The 20,588-nt window shown below is 59.7% G+C and overlaps 2 protein-coding genes across 2 annotated transcripts; one reads left to right on the forward strand and one right to left on the reverse strand.

Annotated features, from left to right (window-relative positions):
- Positions 1-921: 921 nt before the first annotated feature.
- Positions 922-9,389, forward strand: GRM2 (glutamate metabotropic receptor 2). Its single transcript, XM_048957813.1, has 6 exons — positions 922-1,031; positions 3,216-3,824; positions 5,700-6,537; positions 7,100-8,163; positions 8,335-8,509; positions 8,726-9,389. The coding sequence occupies exons 2-6, from the start codon at positions 3,324-3,326 to the stop codon at positions 8,797-8,799; spliced, it is 2,652 nt and encodes an 883-aa protein (XP_048813770.1). The 5' UTR covers positions 922-1,031; positions 3,216-3,323; the 3' UTR covers positions 8,800-9,389.
- On the reverse strand, positions 3,977-12,728 carry LOC125698890 (uncharacterized). Its single transcript, XM_048957814.1, has 10 exons — positions 12,460-12,728; positions 12,241-12,378; positions 11,964-12,078; positions 11,675-11,812; positions 11,335-11,511; positions 11,051-11,206; positions 10,769-10,892; positions 10,591-10,696; positions 10,305-10,503; positions 3,977-4,602 (listed from the first exon to the last, which is right to left on the reverse strand). Exons 1-10 carry the CDS (start codon positions 12,594-12,596, stop codon positions 4,216-4,218), a joined length of 1,677 nt encoding a protein of 558 aa, XP_048813771.1. The 5' UTR covers positions 12,597-12,728; the 3' UTR covers positions 3,977-4,215.
- Between the last annotated feature and the right edge of the window lie 7,860 nt (positions 12,729-20,588).

A 20,588-nucleotide genomic window follows, 5' to 3' on the forward strand; every position in this document is an offset into this window, starting at 1 on the left:
CTCTTCCCGGTGTTTATCTTTATTGCTGGTTATTACAAAACAGCCAAGCCCCCTGAAATATTCATGCCCAGCTGAGTCTGTGAGTACTGGAGGCAGACAGCAGCTCCTAACCCCGCTTGTCCCCTAACCCCATGGAAAATGGAAGGTGGGGGATCTTTGCTGTTGTTCTTCTGCTGCCAGAAATGCTGGAGCAGCAGCAGCCAGGATGCTTCCTGGTGGGATGTAGTTGCTACTGGGTGCCTCGTGCCAGGCTGGGAAGTGGGGTTTTGGCTGTGCTGGTCCCACTCTGCTCTCCCCCCAGCAAAGGCATCTGTTGCTGCCAGAGCCCCGCTCCATCATCCAGTGCTGGTGCTCCAACCTGGTGCTGCATGAGAGCCGAGGTTGGGGCTTTGTTGTGGATGTCCTGGGTTGTATCTCCACATCTGGCTTGTGCCCCAAAACCCGTGTTATGCCCACAGGACTGCTGGGAGTTGGGGCCAGTCAAGCTGCCGGCACAACATTAGAGGGGATTGGAGGGGGGGGCGGGAGTGCATGCAGCAAAGTGGGATGCTGGGCGGCCGAAGGGCTACCAGAAAAATTTGGGCAAACGGTGGAGTCCGTCGAGGTCTCGAAACCGTAACTGCAGCCCGAGCTGCTCCCCTGGAAGCTCTGCACTGCGAATTGGAGGGGGGCATTCGGGGAGCATCACCCAGGGTTTGGCGCTTGGGTGCCGGGCGTGGGCAGCGGGGCTGCAGTCGGGGCTGGGACCCCCCGTGCTCGGCGGGGGCGGCTGGGGGCGCGGGGGCCGAGCCGCTCTCCGGAAGGTCGCTCTCTGCGTCCGCGGTGCCGCCTGCCCTGCCCGTGTCCCGACCGCTGCCCCGCGGGGTGCCGCTGCCCGGGGCCGGGCCGGGGCGGGGGCCGGGGGCGGAGCGGCTCCGCCGGGCTGGAGCTGGCGGAGTGTCAGAGGCGGCGGCGGGAGGCGGGCGGCAGCAGCAGCTCCGAAGAAGCAGCGGCATCGGCACCGGCTCCCGGCGCAGCCCCGCCGGGCCCAGGTAAGGGCTGCGGATCCCGCGTCTCCGCCGTACTCGTTCCCGTGGTCTCGGGCCGCCCGAGCGGCTGTGCCCGGAGAACGGGGCTCGGCCGCTCCGGGAGCCGTCGGGTCCGCGGCACCGCTGTCAGTGCCGGGAGTCGCGGGCCGGAGGGAGAACAGCGGAGGCTGGGGGCCGGCACCGTGCCGGGGGCCGCGGGTTCACCGGGAGCTTCGCCGCGAGCCCCAGAGGAGACGCCGAGGCCACCGGCCCGTCCGGCTGCGGCTCCGGGTGCGCGGCGCCGGGGCGCGGAGGTGACAGCGCGGCAGATGCGGGGACAGCCCCCGCCTGCCCTTCGCTCGCTGCTCCGGGGACTGCCGGTCCCTGGGGTGCTTCGGGCCGGCTGGGTGCACGGCTGACCCCGCATCCTCCCCGAGCGCACGGGTGATGCGGCGGGGCAGAAGCACCCTGACGTTCTGCCGGCCGCTCTTCTTTGCGTCCTCCCCTTCTGCTCCCGCCGGCTGGACTAGTGGCTGCAATGTACGGATCGACCTAAAGAGAGGAGGTTTTGGAGGCGCTTCCAGGTGTCACCCTGCTCCCGGCGTTGTGCACACGTGTGTGTGGCCGCACGGCATGCGTGCGCTGCAACGTGCCGCTTTGTACACACGTGTGGACCTGTGCAGGGCATGGCCCGTTACCCGCATGCTGCAGGCGTGAGCACACACGGTGCCCCTGCATGGGTGTGCCTGCAGAGCGCATGGCGTTGGTGTGCAAGCCCCCCCGCAGTGCTTGCCCATGCACCTTGCACGGGTGCGCACCTGCATGCACGGTGCTGAGCCCAGGGCAGGGTCCTGGCTGCAAAGCTTTGTGATCACAGCTGGACGTGCATCCCCTCCTGAAAGCAGGGCAGCAACCAGGGTCCTCCTGCATTTCTGCAGGTGTCAGGGTGCTCTGGGGAGCACGGGACCAACTGTGTGATGTAAACATCCCTGATTGTTGATGCTTTCAGGTAGAGGGAGGCTGCAAGCAGATGGGAGCTGGCAGAGCCTTCCCAATGCACCGTGGCCACTGGGACAGCTGTGGCTCTGCCCAGTCGGGTGCTTCGCACCCCAGATATTCTCCAGTTATTCCCAGGGCCAGTTTCCCCCGAGCACCGTGTCAGCCCAGTGAGCGGCTCCAGGGATGGCTGCAGCCATCTTTGGCTCCCTAATGGAGCTGATGATTTTGGGAGCGCCCTTTGGGAGAGCTGAAGATGCCCTTCCTCTGATGGGTCCCACCTGGGGCCCTCCGTGAGCTGTGGCCACCTGGGGCTGGGGCTGTCAGGCTGAGGGGGTCCCCTCCTTTCACAGCCCCTGAAAGCCCTGGTCCTGTGGGATTCCAGCAGCTGACTTTAAATGGGAAACAAATCCCTCTCATGGTGTGGGAAAAGACAACTCATTTCTGAGGGGACCTCATTTACTGCCAAAAAAAGGCCTGTCTGTTGCAAAAGCCTTTGATTCCCCAGCTCCTCCGTGGTTTATGCAGAGGAAGCCAGCAAACCTGGCTCTTACTTCTACTGAAATCTCTGAATTTAGTGTACAAGGAAGGAAGGGGCGGTGGTGAGAGAACAGCCTCTAGAGCACTGCAGGATGGAGCTGGCACCCAGTGGGGAAGGGGCTCGGGGGCTGGACAGGGTGGGAGCATGGCTGTGCCCCTTGCATTGGGATGGAGCAGCTGGCTCTGGCCGAGCAGGTGGCACTGGGGTCAGGGGGCTCTGATCTGGTATCGAGTCTGCCTCAGTCCCTGCTCTGGGTGATGTCCCAGCCCCTGGGTGACATCCCTGGCTCTTTTCCCAATGCTTTACCAACCAGAAAAGCTATCCCCCACTAGGCTGCATTGCCTGGAACTGCTGCAGCACTGACTGCCTGCCTCTCCACACGTGCCAGCTCATCCCGGGGAGCTGGGCAGCCAGGGTGGCCCTGCGTGTCTGTCCACATATGTGTCACTTGCTACATCCTGCAGATCCTGGGTTGCTGCTGGAGCTGTCACATCTGCTCAGCTCTCGCTGAGGGTATCCTTCCTGGGGGGGACACGGGCTGGTGGGGCACAAAACACCTGCATGCTGCCCTGGCTCAGCCACCTTGAGCATCTCCTCACAGCTCCCAGATGGACAGTCCCAGCTCATCCCATGACCTGCCAACCCAGTGCTTCTTCCCTTTGCTTTTCCAGGCGCTGAAGGCTCCAATAGGGCGGCAGACCCCCTGCCACCACCACGCTGCTCCGTCCTCGATGCCGGGGCCCTGGCTGCCCTCACCTTAACGGGCAGTGCTGGGTGACATGGGGCGTGCGGATCCCCAGCCAGCACCAGCACACCCCATGGCGGTCCCCATTGCCGCCTGGCTCTGGCTGATGCACCTGGCCTCCTGCCTGGCTGCTGGGCACGGCTCCACCCACAGCAAGAAGGAGATCAGCACCGAAGGGGACCTGGTCATCGGGGGGCTCTTCCCCATCCATGAGAAAGGAGTGGGGAGTGAAGACTGTGGCAAAATCAATGAGCACCGGGGCATCCAGCGCCTCGAGGCCATGCTCTTTGCACTGGATGAGATCAACAAGGACCCAAGCATCCTGCCGGGGGTGAGACTGGGTGCCCACATCCTGGACACCTGCTCCAAGGACACCTATGCTCTCGAGCAGTCACTCGACTTCGTCCGCGCATCCCTGACCAGAGTGGACGGCTCCGAGCACATCTGCCCCGATGGCTCCTATGCTGTCCATGATGACGTGCCCACAGCCATCACTGGTGTCATCGGGGGTTCCTACAGCGATGTTTCCATCCAGGTACCCCTTGCAAGATAAGAGCCTGGGCTGTGGGCAGAAGTGGCAGAGGGCATTTACTGGCTGTAGGGCTGCCAAACCTCAGCCTTCACCGGGGGGGAACCTCCTGGAGGTGGGGAGCACGGAGCCCATCCTCTTCCTTGGCCCTACTTCTTTGCTGGGCTGTGTGTCAGGGAGCTCAGCATCTGCTAAGGAAAGTAACCAGTCGAGGCTGCTTGGGGCTAGGTGGGTGCATGCCAGCCCTATGCCATGGGATACTGTCCCACCCCCAGCATCAGCGGGGGGGCATTAGCCCCTCGGATGGAGCCATTTGTTTGCTGCTGTGGCCCCACTGGCCACAAATAGAGGAGTCAGCACCCACACAAGGTGGCCATCCCTCCGTGGGGATGGTGCTTTATTCACTCTGGGTTCCACAGTCACCCGGAATACCCAGGACAATGTCAATGTGCAGATCCACATCCTTGGTGCAGTTTCCAGCCCGGCGCTGCACGTACTCCCGCCAGCAGGTCTGGATGGTGCGGGCGGCCTCCTGGCAGCGTTTGTACTCTGTCCGCATCACCCATGCCCGGACCTGAGCCTGCAGCAGGACAATGGCTCGCTCCAGCTTGATGTACTCTGCCAGCACCCACAGGCGCTGCTGCTCCCTCCGCTGGCTGCCCACCCGTCGCCACCAGCCCTGGATGCGCCGTGCGCTGCTGGCCGCCACCAGCAGTGCCCTCCGCACCAGCTGTCCTCTCCACCACGCCTGGATGGCCATGGCTGCGGCCGTGTCGCGCTCCATCTGTGGGGACAGAGCACAGGTGGCCTCAGTGGGCTGGGAGAGGATTTAGGGATTGGCTATTCCCAGGGAGCTCACCTGCGTTTCCATGGGTCCCAGGTGCGTGGTTGGGTACAGAATGTCCACGGGGGGCAGCGACACCTCCTGATGTCAGAATGGCCTTGAAAACCCCACATGGGACAGGAGGAACGTGGTCCCGGGCCGCCCAGTGCGACAGAGTCACCAGACGGTGACAGCCCCACATCCTCCAATGTCCCCACAGCATCACTGCCCTCTGGGACTTCTGTGCCATTAGGGTGATTTGCAGCTAAAAACATTTGTCCACGTTAATTAAGCTGCATCTCCTGCATAGGAAGCAGAGCCGCGTGCGGCCTGCGAGAGCCGTTTTCTAACAGCCTCATTAGCAGGGCTCTCTCCTTTTTGAAGATAACGAGGGGAAAGAGCAGCCACAGCAGTCAATTGCAGTGCCTGGCCCACGGGGCTCAGTGGGACAGTGCTCACTGTGTCCCCCCAGCCCTGCGGGCACCAGTTTTGTCCTCGCGGATGAGCATCGCTCTGTTCGCCTGCAGTGGAGTTTCGGTGTTTGCCATGAATCTATTTACTCCCAACCTTAATCTCAGAGGGGGGAGTATAAAGTATTAATAAAAATAATAATGAAAAAAAAAAGAAAGGAGTGGAGGCTGCAAGGAGTAGGAACACACTGGGATTGCGGAGTGAGAAACCTCTGTGAATATATGACCCCAAGGCCCTGTGCCAGGCATCAAGGGCTGGATGTGGCCAGGCTTTCCAGTGCTACAGCCCTTGGTGGTCATGGACATACAGGGACCTCCCCATCACCTCTTCCATCCTGCCCTCAGAAGGATGCCCAGGGAACATCATTACACCCCGGCTCTGGGACAACCACAGTTCCCTGTGCTCCAACACAGGACTGAAGGCTTGGATGACCTGTGTCCATCGGATTGCAGGGCACTGGGTTCCCCCAGCCTCCAGATGGGGGTTGCCCGTTAGTCAGCCACCCACCGTGTCTAGGAGTGGATGCTCTCAGGGGATGCCTCTCATGGGGTCATGTCTGGCTGTGCTCACCTCTCCCCCCCATGCAGGTCGCCAACCTGCTGCGGCTCTTCCAGATCCCGCAGATCAGCTACGCCTCCACCAGTGCCAAACTCAGCGACAAGTCTCGCTATGACTACTTCGCCCGCACCGTCCCGCCTGACTTCTACCAAGCCAAAGCCATGTCGGAGATCCTCCGCTTTTTCAACTGGACCTACGTCTCCACGGTGGCCTCAGAGGGCGACTACGGCGAGACGGGCATTGAAGCTTTTGAGCAAGAAGCCCGCATGCGCAACATCTGCATCGCCACCTCGGAGAAGGTGGGACGCTCCATGAACAAGAAGACCTACGACGGCGTGGTGCGGGCGCTGCTGCAGAAGCCCAACGCCAAGGTGGTCGTGCTCTTCACCCGCAGTGAGGACGCCCGGGAGCTGCTGGCAGCCGCCCACAGAGCCAATGTCTCCTTCATATGGGTGGCCAGCGATGGGTGGGGAGCCCTGGAGAGCGTGGTGGCGGGGAGCGAGGCGGTGGCGGAGGGAGCCATCACCATCGAGCTGGCAGCGTACCCCATCCAGGAGTTCGCCGCATACTTCCTCAACCTCCATCCCTACAATAACAGCCGAAATCCCTGGTTTCGGGAGTTTTGGGAGCAGAAGTTCAAGTGCAGCCTTCACATGCAGGACTGCAGCTGGCACTCCTTAAAGACGGGAAAGTTTGAGCCAGAGTCCAAGATCACCTTTGTGGTCAATGCGGTCTACGCCATGGCTCACTCGCTTCACAACATGCACCGGGCGCTGTGCCCCAACACCACCAAGCTCTGCGACTCCATGAAGCCTGTCAATGGCAAGAGGTTCTACAAGGACTTCATGCTCAATGTTAATTTTGATGGTGAGTCCAGAGGTGGAGACAGGGCTTGGCTGCACAGCCGAATGGGTGGAGGGGCAGGGAGGATCAAGGAGGTCACACTCTCACTCTAATGTTCCACCTCCTCCTTGAGGTTTCGGTCTCTCCTTGGAGACTTCAGCCACTTGCTCTGTGATTGATTTAGTCACCTCTCAGGGACTAAGCTGGAGGGAGAGCCTCAATCAGGAGCCCACAGCTCTGGGGTCAGTCAGAACCATCATTCCCTCTGGGCTGAGCCCTATGTACCACTCAGAGCCATGGAGGTTTGGGGGGCAGTGATACTGCACGGCTATGCAGACCCCCCTGCTTTGCCCTGCAGCATGGCTAGAGGCTGCCAACCATGGTGAGAGCATTATGCACCACTACTCTCACAATCCCAAACAATAATGCTGCATTCTAGGCATGAGGGGCAAGGGGACAGGTTGGAAATAGCCTCTTGGCCATGGTGGGCTGTGTCTCCTCGGTGCATCCCCGTGGGAGCGCGTGTGATCCCACACCATGGGCCAGCTGTCCAGGCAGTGACCATCTCCATTTCTCATCTCTCCAGCTCCATTCAGGCCAGCAGACACTGAGAGCGTTGTTCGATTTGACCGCTATGGTGATGGGATTGGGCGCTACAATATCTTCAACTATCACCGCATGGATGGGCGGTACAGGTACCAGAAGGTGGGCTACTGGGCCGAGGGGCTCATCCTCAACACCAGCCTCATCCCCTGGGCAGAGGTGTCCATCCCAGTGTCCCAGTGCAGTGATCCATGCAAGAAGAACGAGATCAAAAGCATGCAGCCAGGAGACATCTGCTGCTGGATCTGCATCCCCTGCCAGCCCTACGAGTACCTGCTGGATGAGTTCACCTGCATGGACTGTGGTTTGGGTTACTGGCCCAATGAGACCCTGAATGGCTGCTACGAGTTGCCCCAGGAGTACATCCGTTGGAAAGATGTCTGGGCCATCGGTCCCGTCACCATCTCTTGCTTGGGATTTATCTCCACTCTCTTTGTTTTTGGTGTCTTCATGAAGAACAATGACACTCCCATTGTGAAGGCCTCTGGACGGGAGCTCTGTTACATTCTCTTGACCGGGGTCCTCATGTGCTACAGCATGACCTTCATCTTCATTGCAAAGCCTTCCACCGAGGTGTGCACGCTCCGGCGCCTGGGGCTGGGCACATCTTTTGCTGTCTGCTATTCGGCCCTCTTGACCAAGACAAATCGCATCGCCAGGATCTTCAGCGGGGTGAAGGAGGGGGTCCAGCGCCCTCGCTTCATCAGCCCTACATCACAGGTGGTCATCTGCATGGCCCTCATCTCCTGCCAGCTGATCATCGTCATCATCTGGCTGCTGGTGGAGACGCCTGGTACAGGCAAGGAGACCGAGCCTGACAAGAGGTACATTGTCACCCTCAAGTGCAACAACCGTGACTCCAACATGCTCATTTCGCTCACCTACAACGTCCTCTTGATTGTCCTGTGCACGGTCTACGCCTTCAAGACACGGAAATGCCCTGAAAACTTCAATGAGGCCAAGTTCATTGGCTTCACCATGTACACGACCTGCATCATCTGGCTGGCCTTCCTGCCCATCTTTTACGTGACCTCCAGCGACTACCGAGTAAGAGCCTGAGTTCTGGGGATACCCATGGGGCCCAACCAGAGCAGCCCGCATGACCGGGGCAGCACAGGTCTGGGAGGGTCTGGGGAAGGGCTGATGAGGGCCCCATCCACGCTCTTGCCTGGGTGCGTGATGCTACCACACCTGTGACGCTCACCCCTCTGCCTCCAGGTGCAGACCACCACCATGTGCATCTCAGTGAGCCTCAGCGGCACGGTGGTCCTCGGCTGCCTCTTCACTCCCAAGCTCCACATCATCCTCTTCCAGCCACAGAAGAATGTGGCCAGCCACCGCGTGGGCACGGCGCGCTTCAGCATGGCGGCCGCTGGCTCCAGCCAGTCCCACGGTGAGTGCAGCTAGGCTGGGGAGGGACAGGGGGACAGCTGGGAGGGGGACCTGCGGAGCAGGAGGTAGGGGTGCTGCAGCACCCAAGGGATCGGCCGCTGTATCCCAAGTCCTCCACCCCAGAGCTGCTCCTGGGGGTCCATCACTGCACTGGGATACCCCAGGTGGGGGCTGCTGCTGGATCCCCCCTCTCATAATTGGTGCCTTTCCCCACCAGGCTCGGCCTCACAGTACGTGCCCACAGTGTGCAATGGCCGCGAGGCGGTAGACTCCACGACGTCGTCCTTGTGAAGGCTGGGGGGAGGCCATGCCCCAGCCCATCCCTTCACAGGGAGCAGCAGCCCCAGCGTAGGGGCTGGAGGAGCAGGAAGGTGGCCCCCAGCCCAGCCTCAGCATCACAGCACTCATCCCTCGTGCCCATCAGCGGTGCGCAGCCCCATTCCCAGCTCCCTTGCACTGAGCTGCACTTTCCATCACGCTTTGCTAGCCCTGAGCCATGGCCCACCATACCCCTCCTCCACGCAGAGCACGCTGCCCTCACTCACCCCACTTTCTCTCCAATGTCACAACCCCCTCGGATGAGCCAGGCACCACACCAGCCTCCCCAGCACACCCGGACCCCCACACCTGTACCGGTGGCACTTTCTCTTTTCCTCTTCATTTTTACTCCTGGGTTTGCAGGCTCCCAGCCATGGCCCTGTCCCTGAGGAGCTCTGCATGCTCCCATCCCATGGTGGCAGAGGGACAGGAGCCTCCCCGGACACCTGCTCCATGCCTTGGGGCACTGCAGACCCCAGCAGCACCTGAAGAGGGCCTCAGAGGACTGTTGAGTGATGGGGCCCCAGGGGGCAGAGCCCTTTTTAAGAGTAGGTTTTTTCTGTGCCCAAGATTCCTTTTTTTTTTTTTTTTTTTGTAATTTATGTAAATAAAGTGTTCTTTTGTTGGTTGTGTTTTTTTTTTTCTTTTTTCCTTTTCCTTTTCTGTTTTTTAAATGCGTTCTGCCTTTCCCCAGGGCTGGCTGAGCCTCAGAAGGACCCCATGTGTGCCCAGGACAGAGGTGGGGGCCTGGCTGCACTTCTGTGTGCTTTCCTAGCCTCATGATGTCACTGTGCCTGATGCCGTGCGCTGCTGCTTGGTGAGCTGGATGCAGCCAGTAGAGGCCCTGCAAGAACTGACAATGAGCAGTAGCTGTGAGCACACTGCAGGGTCCTGTGCAGGATGCAGAATCCCAGGCACAAAAGGCACACAGGTGGCCCCCGAGTACTTATAACCTCCTGGGATGGGATTTGCCTCCCACCTTCCTTCCTGCATCAAAGGTTTGTGACAACATGGGAATAGGGCCAAGCACCACTGGTGACAGCGTGTGGCTCTGCGTAGCACCAGTCCTGTCACCATAGCAAGTATCTGTGGCCTGAGGAGGTGGTGATGCAGAGAACGTAACCCCGGGGAGCCTCTCCTGCCTCAAAAAGTGCAAATGAGCCATGCATAAAGCTCAGAGCGATGCACCCTGCCCAGCTCCTGGCTAATCAATCACAGCATGGTTGTGTCCTAAGGGACCTCCCAGCCCCCAGCCCCACTCTTGCCATGGTCTGACTGTCCCCCAGCTCGGGCTGCCCAGGGCCCCTCCATGGCCTGGGGCACTTCCAAGCTTGGCACCCACAGCTCTGCGCAGCAGTGCCAGCACCTCACAGCCCTCTGAGTGAAGAATTAAGCCCTAGCATCTCACCTAAATCTCCCCTCTTTCAGTTTAAAATCGTTACCCTTTGTCCTATCAGACCGTGTAAAAAGTCGCTCACCCCGACGTTCCAAGTGCAGAACCCTCCTCCTCCTCTCTGGGCACCAGCCGCAGGGTCCCCCAGCCCCGCCGGAGCGCAGCGGTGCGCGGTGCGCCGCGGAGCCGCCGGAGGGCGCCGGGTTCCGTCCCGCGGGGTCAGCGCCGCCCGAACCGCCACCACCTGGTCCGCGCCGTTGTGCTCTCGTGCCTCCCAACGAGCTCTGCGGTCATATGTTCAGCGAGCCCGGCTGCTCCCTGGGTGCAGCATGGAGGGCCGGGCACAGGGGAAGCTCAGACTCGTGGCTCACCGATGAACCTCACGGCCTCCCGCCGCAGGGGCTCCTGCGGGCTCTGTAGGTAGAGCAGGCTCTGGCCCAGGTAGTCCTGCGCTGCGCTCTTCCTCCTCTCCACCAGCTGGAGAGAAAAGGGCACGGAGTCAGCGCGGAGCAGAACTGAGCCTGTCCTGGGCTGTGGGAATGCGCGCACCAGGCACTCGCCGATCTGCCAGAACTGCGCCACCTCTGCCAGGCGCTGCAGCCGCCTCCAGCGCAGGAACCGTGTGGCACCAAGGAAGGCTTTCTGGGAGGCCTGCCAAACGGCTGAGATGCCACTGCAGTCCGAGCAGAGGCAGAGCCTGCGATCCTCGCAGCCCCTCCGCAGGGAGGATGCAGCTGCAGGGGCTGACGCTGCCGTGGGCTGCAGCACCCCTGTGTTTGGGGGGCAGCGCAGGGGCAGCGCCGCCCTCCCCCAAATGAACGCAGTTCCCACCTTGGCCACGCTCTCTTCCTCGTCGTGCAGGTGCAGATACAGCGGGACCAGGCTCCTGTACACCTCCTTCCGCATCTTCCTCTTCTCTCTGCCCTCCACAAAGCTCAGCGTGTCAAGGAAGAGGTGCATGGAGAGCTGGCGCACCGTGCCAGACTCCTGCGAGGAGGAAGGAAGGATGTAAATGTCAGCTCCAAGTCTACTGTGAGCAGGGCCAGCACCGCCAGCGTGGGGACACTGGGGGCCCGGCCACATCCCTAGCAAGCTGGGCTCCCTGCTCCCCTTACGTCCTCAAAAAGCGCTGGGAGATTGCCGGCCAGCTCCAGAGCCACGAGGCTGAGCTTCCCCCTCTCCAGGAGCCGCAGCAGGGTGCTGAGCACTGGCAGGGCCACGGCGCGGGCGCCGCTGTCTGCATCCTGCAGCTGCTCCATGATGCACGGCAGCAGGCCGAGCATTTTCCTCGCCTGCGGGAAAAACAGCCCAACAGAGACCATTGCTGGGGCAGAACGGCTCCAGCTGCAGCCTCCCTACTGGCTTGTCATCATGGCATGGTGCTGGCAGGCAGGGCGGTCCCACACAGCCCCGGGGCAGCAGGCAGCTGATGGGCAGAGAGCTGCTCCTGCTCACCGCGTCCGGCCTCTTGCTGAGCTCCAGGATGCTCCTGAGCACCAGCTGCTGCGTGCCCACGCTCTGGCTCTGCAGACAGGTGTTGAAGAGGCTCACGACGCGGTGCAGCTCTTCACTGGGGTCCACGCACTCCAGCATCTGCAACACACGCGGCTCTTAGTGCTGAGTCCTACCACCAGCTCGGGGCAAGGACAGCAGGGCACGGCCAGGCCTGGCCCCGAGGGAGGCAGCAGGGTTGCTGTGGAGGTCCCGCAGCTCCACGTTCACTGCTTCTGCAGCTGCTGCTCACCTCAGCGAGGAAGACCATGGCCACCATCTCCCAGGAGCAGAGCTTGGTGCTAAGCAGCTCAACCAGCTGATGGAAGATGGGGTCACGCAGCGCACCAGGCAGTTCCCTCATCACCCTGGCAGGGATAAGAAGGCACCATCAGCCCTGAGCCGGGCGGGCACAGCTCTCCTGGCCGTGCTCTGCTGCCACAGTGCCCCAGGGGCCACAGGCTGTGTGCTGTGGCAGCGCTTTGTCTGAGAGCTGGGTGCTCCCCATCACCACAAGGAAGGGCTCTCACCTGGCCACCACCTGCACGCCCTGGAGGTGGGTGACGGTGCTGAGAAGCGCGTCCCAGCCCCCCTGCTCCTGGATGGCCTCCATCTGCCTCTGGAGGCCCACGCTGCAGAGCAGCACCTTCAAGGCCTGCACCGCGGACCTGCAGGTGGAGAAGGGTGCGAGTCGCATCGGGAGCCCCAGCACCGGGTCCTGGTGCAGCGGGGGGACGGGGATGCGGCACCTGATGGGAGTGAGCTGGTGCTGCCGGTGCTCCTCCCAGAAGATTCCCACCTCCTGCAGTGTCAGCTCCGTGGTGAAGGACACTTGCAGGAGGAGGGCCAGGAAGAGCTGGGGGAAAATGGCCTCGGCCTCCTTCATGACAAGAGGCAGCTGGAGTATCTCAGGGATGGTCCTCGCTGCCTGCTGAAAGCACCCGGATGCTTTGTCCCATCCCCCAGGTTTCCAGCCCACCTCAAGAGGTGTGGGAATGGAGGAACAGATGGAGAGGGACACCCCCAGAGCACCAGGCAGGTCTAGGAGTGTGTTCCAGTGCCCCAGGGCAGAAACCAGGCTTGGGAGTGGACAGGGAAGGGGAGAAGGGGCTCAGCTGAGCTGGGTGAGTGAGGAACTCACAGCCAGGGCGAGAACACGTGGCCTGTCCCCAGTGGATGCAGACGTGTGCCACAGAGAATGGTTTGTGAGCACTTGGAGCAGCTCCTGCAGCACCTTCTCCACAGCTGAGGGCTCCGAGAGCATTTCCCTCCACATGGTGACGGTGACACTGCGGGTCCCCAGGGCTGTCAGCGTGGCTGCCCCCGCCTGGCTGACGGCCGTGGGGCGGGGAGGGGAGAGGAGCCCCGAGGGCCGTGGGCCTCGGACCTGGTGCAGGTGGGGGAGCAGCCCAGCAGGCTGCTAACCATCTCCCTCGGGTGTTTGCCGGCCAGCACGAGCAGGGCCCTGCCCAGGCTTTCGAGAGCCGGCTCAGCTTCGATGGAAGGCAGGCTGCCGTAGATCGTCTTCACAATCTTTCGCACCTGGAGGGGGACACACGTGAGAATGGAAAGGCACCGGAGCAGGGCCCTGCCGCCGTCCCCTCTGCTGCCTGCTGGCCAAACGCGGTGCCAGGGATGGGGCAGAGCCCCGAGGGCGGGAGCTGTGGCAGCCGCAGGTTCCCACCTGCCCTGGAGGGAAGCGAGCCTCTGCTGCCAGCACATCCACCATGTGGGCAGCCAGCTCGGTGCTGTGGAGGCTCGGCGCTGTCATGCTCTCAATGGCTGTGAGGAAGATGCTCACCCTTTCAGGGTACTGAAGGTATTTCAGGAACATCTGTGGGAGAAAGGGGAGGAGGGACGACTCATCCCCTGCAGGGCTGCTTGGCTGTGCGGGTGCCTCAGGAGAGCTGGGAGCAGGGGCTGGGCTGGGTGATGCCTGGGGTACAGAGCGTGAGGGCCCCGCGGGCACCAGGGCTGCTGGGGGACAGTGCCTGTGCTCTTCCTGTCACTGCAGGCCTGGGTTCTCCTGTGGGCTCAGGGTTTGCTCTTCTTACCCTGAAGATTTTGCTGGCATTGTTCTCTTGGGAAACGTGTTCGTAGAACAGTGTTTGCCAGCGTTCCCGGAGCTGTGGCTTCTTGGGATCCTTCTTCCACAGCCACATTCCTGGAGAGAAGCGGACACAATGTCAGTGAGGGGCCTGGGCACCTGAGGGCTGGGCCAGGGCCAACTTGGGCACACAACTCCTCTCACTTTGGGAGGCGATGAAAATGAAAAGCTGATGGACAGCCTTCATTGCCTCATCTCTGGTCCTCTCATCAGTGGAGGTGCAGCACAGGATCAGCTGCCCAGCCAGCTTCCCCAGCAAAGGGAAGCGTTGGTTCTCTGTGCAGTGATGCCGGAGCACCGCAGCTCCCATGAAGCAGGAGCACACCTGGGGAGAGACACAGCAGAGATGCACAGCTGAGCAGAGCAGCAGGGCCCAGCCCAGCTCTGTGCAGGCCTGGAGACAGGTGGGCTCCAGCTGGCTAGACAGGATGGGGTGCTGGAGCTGTGTGCTCCCTACCTTGGGCAAGGAGCAGGTGTTGCTGAAGGCGAGCAGCCTGCCAATGCACGCCACGGCCCTCTCCTCCACGGCCGCCAGCTGGCACGTGGTGAAGGGCAGCAGGAGCTGTGGAGAGAAAAGCTGCCGGTGTGCCCACAGCACGGGGCGCTCGTCCTTCTTCTCGCTCCCCAGCTGCAGTGGAGGTGGGTGTTCCATCCCTGTCCTGCTGCGGCCCCGCCGCCTTCCCGCCGATCCCCACCCACCCCTCTGACCCCACAAGGGCCGGTCTTGGGCCGGCACCCCTTGCCCGCAGCTGGCCCTGGGGAGATCTCGCGTGGATCCCCCCTTTACGGCAAATCCCAGCCTTGCCGCAGCCAGACCTCCAGGATGTTCTGCAGCTCCATGAGGACAGAGGTGCCTGCGCTGCCCACCAGCCCCTGCAGCAGGCGGTGCAGGGCTTCCATGGTCTGCAAGGAGGACGGCGGTCAGGGCGGCCGTCCCTGCTGCGTCCTGCTGGCAGCAGAGCGGCATCCCGGCGGTGGTGCCCAGGACGCGTCCCCAGGGCCCAGCCCGTGCGCACCTCCGTGTAGAGCGCAGCGTCCAGGTCCTTCGCGTCCTCGTGGCGAGGGAGGCGGAGGACGCTGCTGAGGCAGGCACGCAAGAGGCCGCTCTTCCGCTCCTCCGGAAGCGGCCACGCGCTGCTGTAAGGGGAGAGAGGGCGGAGGCGCGATGCTCCGCTCGGCACCCTGCGCCCCGCTGCCTGCCCCGCTCAGGGCCCCCGGCCGGGACCGGTGCCACCACGTTGGCCGGCGCTGGGCTGGGCGGTACCTCATGGCGGCGACGGCGCTGATGGCCTGCTGCCGCAGCTCCGTGTCCAGGCGCTCGGCGGGCTCCTCCTGCAGCAGCGCCTGAGGGCACGGTGGGACGGGAAGGGACGGGACGGCGCGGCGCGCCCTGCTTGGCCGACGGAGCCCCGGCACCCCATCCCAGCACCCCTCCCAGCTCCTGGGTCTCCCCAGCGACCCCGCGGTGGGCAGGGCTGTGCCCACCGCCCGGCCCTGCGGTGCTCCCCTTACCTCAATGCACTGCGCCACCTCCAGAGGGCAGACGCACAGCCGGTAATGGGCACCGCAGTCCTCCGCTTCGCAGACAGCACGGACGGAGGCCAGAAAGGTCAGCTTCTGTGACTCTGTCTGAGACGGCGAGAGGAGTTACGGGTGCTGGCATCAGGGCACCAGCTGGGCACGGCCGGGCAGGGACAGCCAGGGAAGCACAGAGTGCCCGCTACCTGGGGTCTGCGTGTGCAGCAGGCACGGATACAGCTCAGGGGATCCTCTTCCTGCGGTGACATGTCCGAGGCAGAAGGACGCTCACCTGGGCCAAAGGACACCTGCACCTCACACACCTCATCAGAACCCCACTGGAGCCTGGAGACCTGCGATACCATAAGCTTCTCTGGCCAGGCCTCTTGGGGGCAGCTGGGGTGTCTCCGTTCCATCCTGCCAAGAGGAGATGGGCAGATGTGGCTCCTGCCCCGTGGCAGGGCAGAGATGTCACCGAGTACCACCACCACCTCTCTGACCCCCTCCCCCTCTGCTCAGCACCCCTCCTTTTACCATTGGATGGCCCCACAGCCCAGTGGGGTCCTGCTGTGGGCCTGAACACGTTTCTGCCTGCACTGGCAGTGCTCCCTATCCTGACTGCTCCCATCCCCACCACCAGCCCCTGACCGGAGGCAGCTGCAGCAGCAGCACCCCTGGATGTTGCCTGGCCCTTCCTTCTCACACAGCAACACCCAGAATGGCACAGTCAGAGCTGCTCCTGGCATTGCAATACAAACCAGCTCCGTTCCGTCTGCTGTGTCTGTTGGGCCAAAGCCCCAGTTCCAAGCCCCATCAGCGCTGACCCAGCTGCTCCCAGCATTGTGACTGGTGTTATGTGGCAAGTTGTCTGGACTTTGTGCTTTAAGTTCTCACTGTGCTGTTCTCAGATAGCAATAAACTCAATTAATCTTCCCCACGCTGAGTATATTTTGCCCATGGTGGTGACTGTCGAGTGACCTTTCCATCCTTATCTCAGCCCTTCTTCCATCAGAAGAATGAGTTGGCAATTTTCCTACCCTTTCAACCAGAAATAAGGAGTCTACCAGGAAACAGCATCCAAGAAGGACATAGGAGGGAAACACAGAATTCTTCTGTTCAAGGTGGTGATCCCTCTGCTCTGTGTATCCCAAGCCATGATCACTGTGCTTAGCCAATTCCCCCAGCCTGGAGAGTCCTGCTCTGCTTTTCTGAGAGCAACACTGCACAGACTGGGCTGTGTGCTTGCTGGTGGCAACAATACACTATGGGGCTCTCCTGTACACTAGGAAAAGCTGTGTTTTGTACGTCAGGGCAGCCCCAAATGGGGAGTACTACGAGCTGGTGAATGAGCTCTTGCCAGGCTTAAAAATCACCCCATGCAGACACCAGCCCAGGGCCTCCAGCCTCACCTGACTAGAGACTTCTTCACCTTCTCCATTACTTCCAGTGCTTGGGAACGCAGGACTTTCATCTCAGAAATATTTGAGCAGCTGGAGGAAGGGGCAGTTCAGAGGACCCTTTCCACAGGGGAGACGACAGGGTCTTGGATCCCAGTCATCCTGCAATACTCAAGGATGGTCTCCTTGGACACATCTCACCCTTGAGGACACAGCTTTGGTGAAGAGAACTGGCACTCCAAGGGGGAACCGGGTTCTACGGGGATACCGGAGAGACAGGGATCTCGAAGCGGCACCTGGTGGAAGTGGCAGATGGAGGCCGCTTCCTGGGAGAACCGGGATCCAGAAGCAGCGACACGGCGGACTTGAGTTTACCGAGAGCCAGCGCAGCGGGAGCGGCATTACTGCCCACAAGCCGGGCTGCAGCCAGAGCCGCGGGGCTCCCAGGACCCGAGAGCGTCCGTTTGGAGCGGACCTGATTGAGAACCGCGGCCGCGCAGCCCTCCGCAGCGCCGTGCAGACGAGCGGCGCGGGTCGGACCTGATTGAAGCCCGCGATGGACTCGGCCGCGCCCGGTTCCGCCCCATCGAAAGGGAGGCGGCGGCGGCGGGGCCGTCAGGGCGAGAGCGGCTGCGGGTGGCGTGAGGTGAGGCTGGGGCGGCTCTGGTGAGCGAAGGGCTCCTCTTGGTGTCCGAGTCTCAAGCCTCCGTTTGAAGTCCAAAGCCTTCTTCCTGAGGCTGCTGGCGCCTTGTCTTTACGGCCCGAAGCTCTGTTTGAGGGTCCGTACCCACAGCTGTACAGCCCAAATCTTATTCACTAGAGTTTGCATCTTTAATTTAATGTCAGAAGCCTGATTCCGGCGGGTTTAAAGCTTTATTTCAAAAATCACAACTTTTTTTTTTCTTCTGTTTGTTGAAAAACACTTTTTTTTTTTTTTCCTTTTGAGGTGAGACTTCTTTAAGCTGAATTTCTCCTTTTTACAGCCCCAAACTACGTTTTAAGCACCCGTTTGGAGTGTTCTAAGCCTTATTCCTGGAGCCCAAAACCTGAATGCTATTCTCTACTCACATGATGAATGCCAAAATAGTAATTTTTATGGTTGAGATCTGCAGCTTTAGACACAGATCTGTGTTTGTTATTAGTACTCAAAATCTGAGGGACCAAAGAATCATTTTTGAATATCTGCCACCTTAATTTTGGAGACTAAACCGGAATCCGGAAGCAGCGAATAATTGGAATTGGGTTTACCGAGAACCGGGGAACCAGAACCGGCATCACAAGCCGGGCTGCAGCCAGAGCCGCGGGGCTCCAAGGAACGGAGCGCATCCGTTTGGAGCGGACCTGATTGAGAACCGCAGCCGCGCATCCCTCCGCAGCGCCGTCCAGGCGAGCGGCGCGGGTCGGACCTGATTGAAGCCCGCGATTGACTCGGCCGCGCTCGGTTCCGCCATCTACAAAAGGCTCTGGCAGGGGCGGGGCCGTCAGTTGCGAGAGCGGCTGCAGGTTGAGGAGCGTTGCGTTAAGGCCCGTCCTTAGGTGCCAAAGCATCGCTTTTATGGGCCCAAACCTCATTTTGTGGTCAAGGCCTCTGTATTCTTTTGATGGCTACCTCTGTATTTACTTGCTGTGGTTCCAAACCTTCCTCTGAATCCCAAAGTCTGTCTGAACCCTCATTTCTGTACAGCCCCAAGTGTGATAATAGTGCTCCCAGCTCACTTTTGTTGTCCACACTGTCATTTTTATAGTTGTTACTGGGTTCTGTAAATAGGATTTGGAACCCTAAGGGTGATAATAAGAACATAAAATGGGGATTTGCTGTCCTTAAACTGAGGGTTTGGGCACCAAAGAGGAGTGTTTGCATCCTATAAAGAGAATTCGGGCCTTGGACCTTAGTCTGTGGCTTTGGGCTCTGAACAGAATGCTTTGTACTGTGCATTAGAAAGAAGGGTTTTGCTCAGGCCCTTAAAATTAAGCTTTGGGGCTAAAAATGTGGGTTTAAGCAATAAAAAGATGGGTTTGTAACTCAAATTGAGTCTCAAAGCCTGAATAATGGGTCCTTGAGCCCTAAAAACCGAAAGCCCTTCTAGAGCTTACTAATATGCTTTAGTCCTGTAAAAAGAGGTCTTAGACCCTGAAGTAGGGTTTGTGCCCTATAAAGTGATGGTTTGGTCCTCAAATAATGCTTTGGACTTTAAAAATGGGTCTTTGCACCCTTAAACAGGTGGAGTGGGATTGATGGTGGTGACTTGAGCCCTAAAACAGGTTGTTGGGAACCTAAAAAGGAGGCTTTGCACCCTAAATCTCAGACGCCCTGAATGAGGCTAAAAAGATCTTGTGCTCTCAAATGAGTGTGGACCCTGACAATAAGGTTTGGCTCTAAATATGAGTATTTAAAATTGAGACTATAGACTATAAAAACTAGACCTTAGACTATAAAAAGATGACTTTGGATCTCGAATGGATCCTCTGAACTCTGAAAATAAGGGTTTGGACCCCCCAAAAGGGATGCTTACACTTACAAAGTGAGACTGTGAGCCTCAAAAATGAGGGGTTGGGGCCCTATGACCTACAGTTTGAAGCCAAAACTGAGGATTTGTGTCCTGAAAAGAAGGGTTTGGCTCTAAAGTCCAGGCCTTGGCCCTTAGAATGAGGCTGTGGGCTGTAGAGAAAAGGGGCTGTAGAGTCAAATAAGGCTTTGGACTCTAAAAATGAGGCTTTGCAAACACACGCATAAAAAGATTGCTGGGGATGCTTTGTGTCCCAAAAATGAGACCCTCGGATGGAAAAAAAAATGAGCGTTTATGCCACAAAAAGGTATCGCACTCTAAAAATGAAGGTCCGGACCCTCAGATCTGGCAGTTTGGAGCCTAAAAGGAAGCTTTGGACGGGCCAGCAAGGCGTTGTCCCGTTCCGTGGAAGTGGCCGAGCAGTCACAAGGTGGCGACTCCGATCCGCGTCTTCATGCTCCGCTCTCCCAATGCTTCCCACGAGCTCGCAGCCCTGCCTCCCCTTCTGTTTTCCCCTCCTGCTCGGGTTGTTCTTGCATGAAATTCCAGCTAACCTTTGATTTCAGGCCCAGTTCAAAAAGCACCGAACTTCTCGCTAGAGTGAGTCTGATTTTAGCAACTAAATGGAAAATTTACCTTCAGTGTCGCAGGGCCCGCTTCTCAAATGTCCTATTAATATTTAAAACGCTGAACACGTTGGTCTGTGCAGGGCTGTGCCAACTGGGGGACAGGGTAGAGTTTACACCACCACAGGGAGACCATATTTTCCTGTGAAGGCTGAGGCTCTCGGAGACGAGGGGTGAGGGGAAGCATTTGTGCCCATAGAGGAGGCACCAAGAGAAGCGGGGTTGGATGGGGACACAATCTAACGTGGACCCAGCAACTGCAGCCAGGTGTCCAGGGTGCTAACAGCACTCTCAGAGCGAGATCATCCCATCTCCCCAGTTGTAGCATGGGTTTTCTGCAGCTGTTTGATGTCCCATCCCAATGCAGGCAAGAGGGAGGGTTTGAGCAACCAACCCTGCAATGCTTTGGAGAGTAAGAACTCAACCAGCTGGATGGGATGGCTGTTCTGTCCCTGCCCCTTCCCATCCAGAGAGCACAGCCAAAGCAGACAGCTACAAGCAGACAGAAATCACAGATACAGGTCAGTATGGCTGAGATTGCTGTTTGTGCTTCCCTCGTTGCTGCTGCAGAAGGAGGAAGCTCAAGCCAGCTTTCACACCGTGGAGAAGACCAAGGTGGGAAGCTCAGCCGATGAGAACAGTGGGCCCAATTTCTTCCATGGGAATATATTGCTTTTACATCAGCAGAAGACATAAAGCTGCCACATCAGTGATTTTCTCTGC

The sequence above is a fragment of the Lagopus muta genome, chromosome 11 (assembly GCF_023343835.1).
Source record: "Lagopus muta isolate bLagMut1 chromosome 11, bLagMut1 primary, whole genome shotgun sequence".
Taxonomy (NCBI): Eukaryota; Metazoa; Chordata; class Aves; order Galliformes; family Phasianidae; genus Lagopus; species Lagopus muta.

What these genes read in the sequence shown, in the direction of transcription:
- GRM2 (XM_048957813.1), top strand. Translation starts at nt 3,324, where the DNA reads ATGGGGCGTGCGGATCCCCAGCCAGCACCAGCACACCCCATGGCGGTC. An exon ending in GCTCAATGTTAATTTTGATG is followed by an intron (nt 6,538 to 7,099) that starts GTGAGTCCAGAG and finishes TCATCTCTCCAG; the next exon opens with CTCCATTCAGGCCAGCAGAC. An exon ending in TGGCTCCAGCCAGTCCCACG is followed by an intron (nt 8,510 to 8,725) that starts GTGAGTGCAGCT and finishes TTTCCCCACCAG; the next exon opens with GCTCGGCCTCACAGTACGTG.
- LOC125698890 (XM_048957814.1), bottom strand. Translation starts at nt 12,596, where the DNA reads ATGAAGGAGGCCGAGGCCATTTTCCCCCAGCTCTTCCTGGCCCTCCTC. An exon ending in TCAGCAAGAGGCCGGACGCG is followed by an intron (nt 11,512 to 11,674) that starts GTGAGCAGGAGC and finishes TTTTTCCCGCAG; the next exon opens with GCGAGGAAAATGCTCGGCCT. An exon ending in TCCCAGCGCTTTTTGAGGAC is followed by an intron (nt 11,207 to 11,334) that starts GTAAGGGGAGCA and finishes TCCTCCTCGCAG; the next exon opens with GAGTCTGGCACGGTGCGCCA.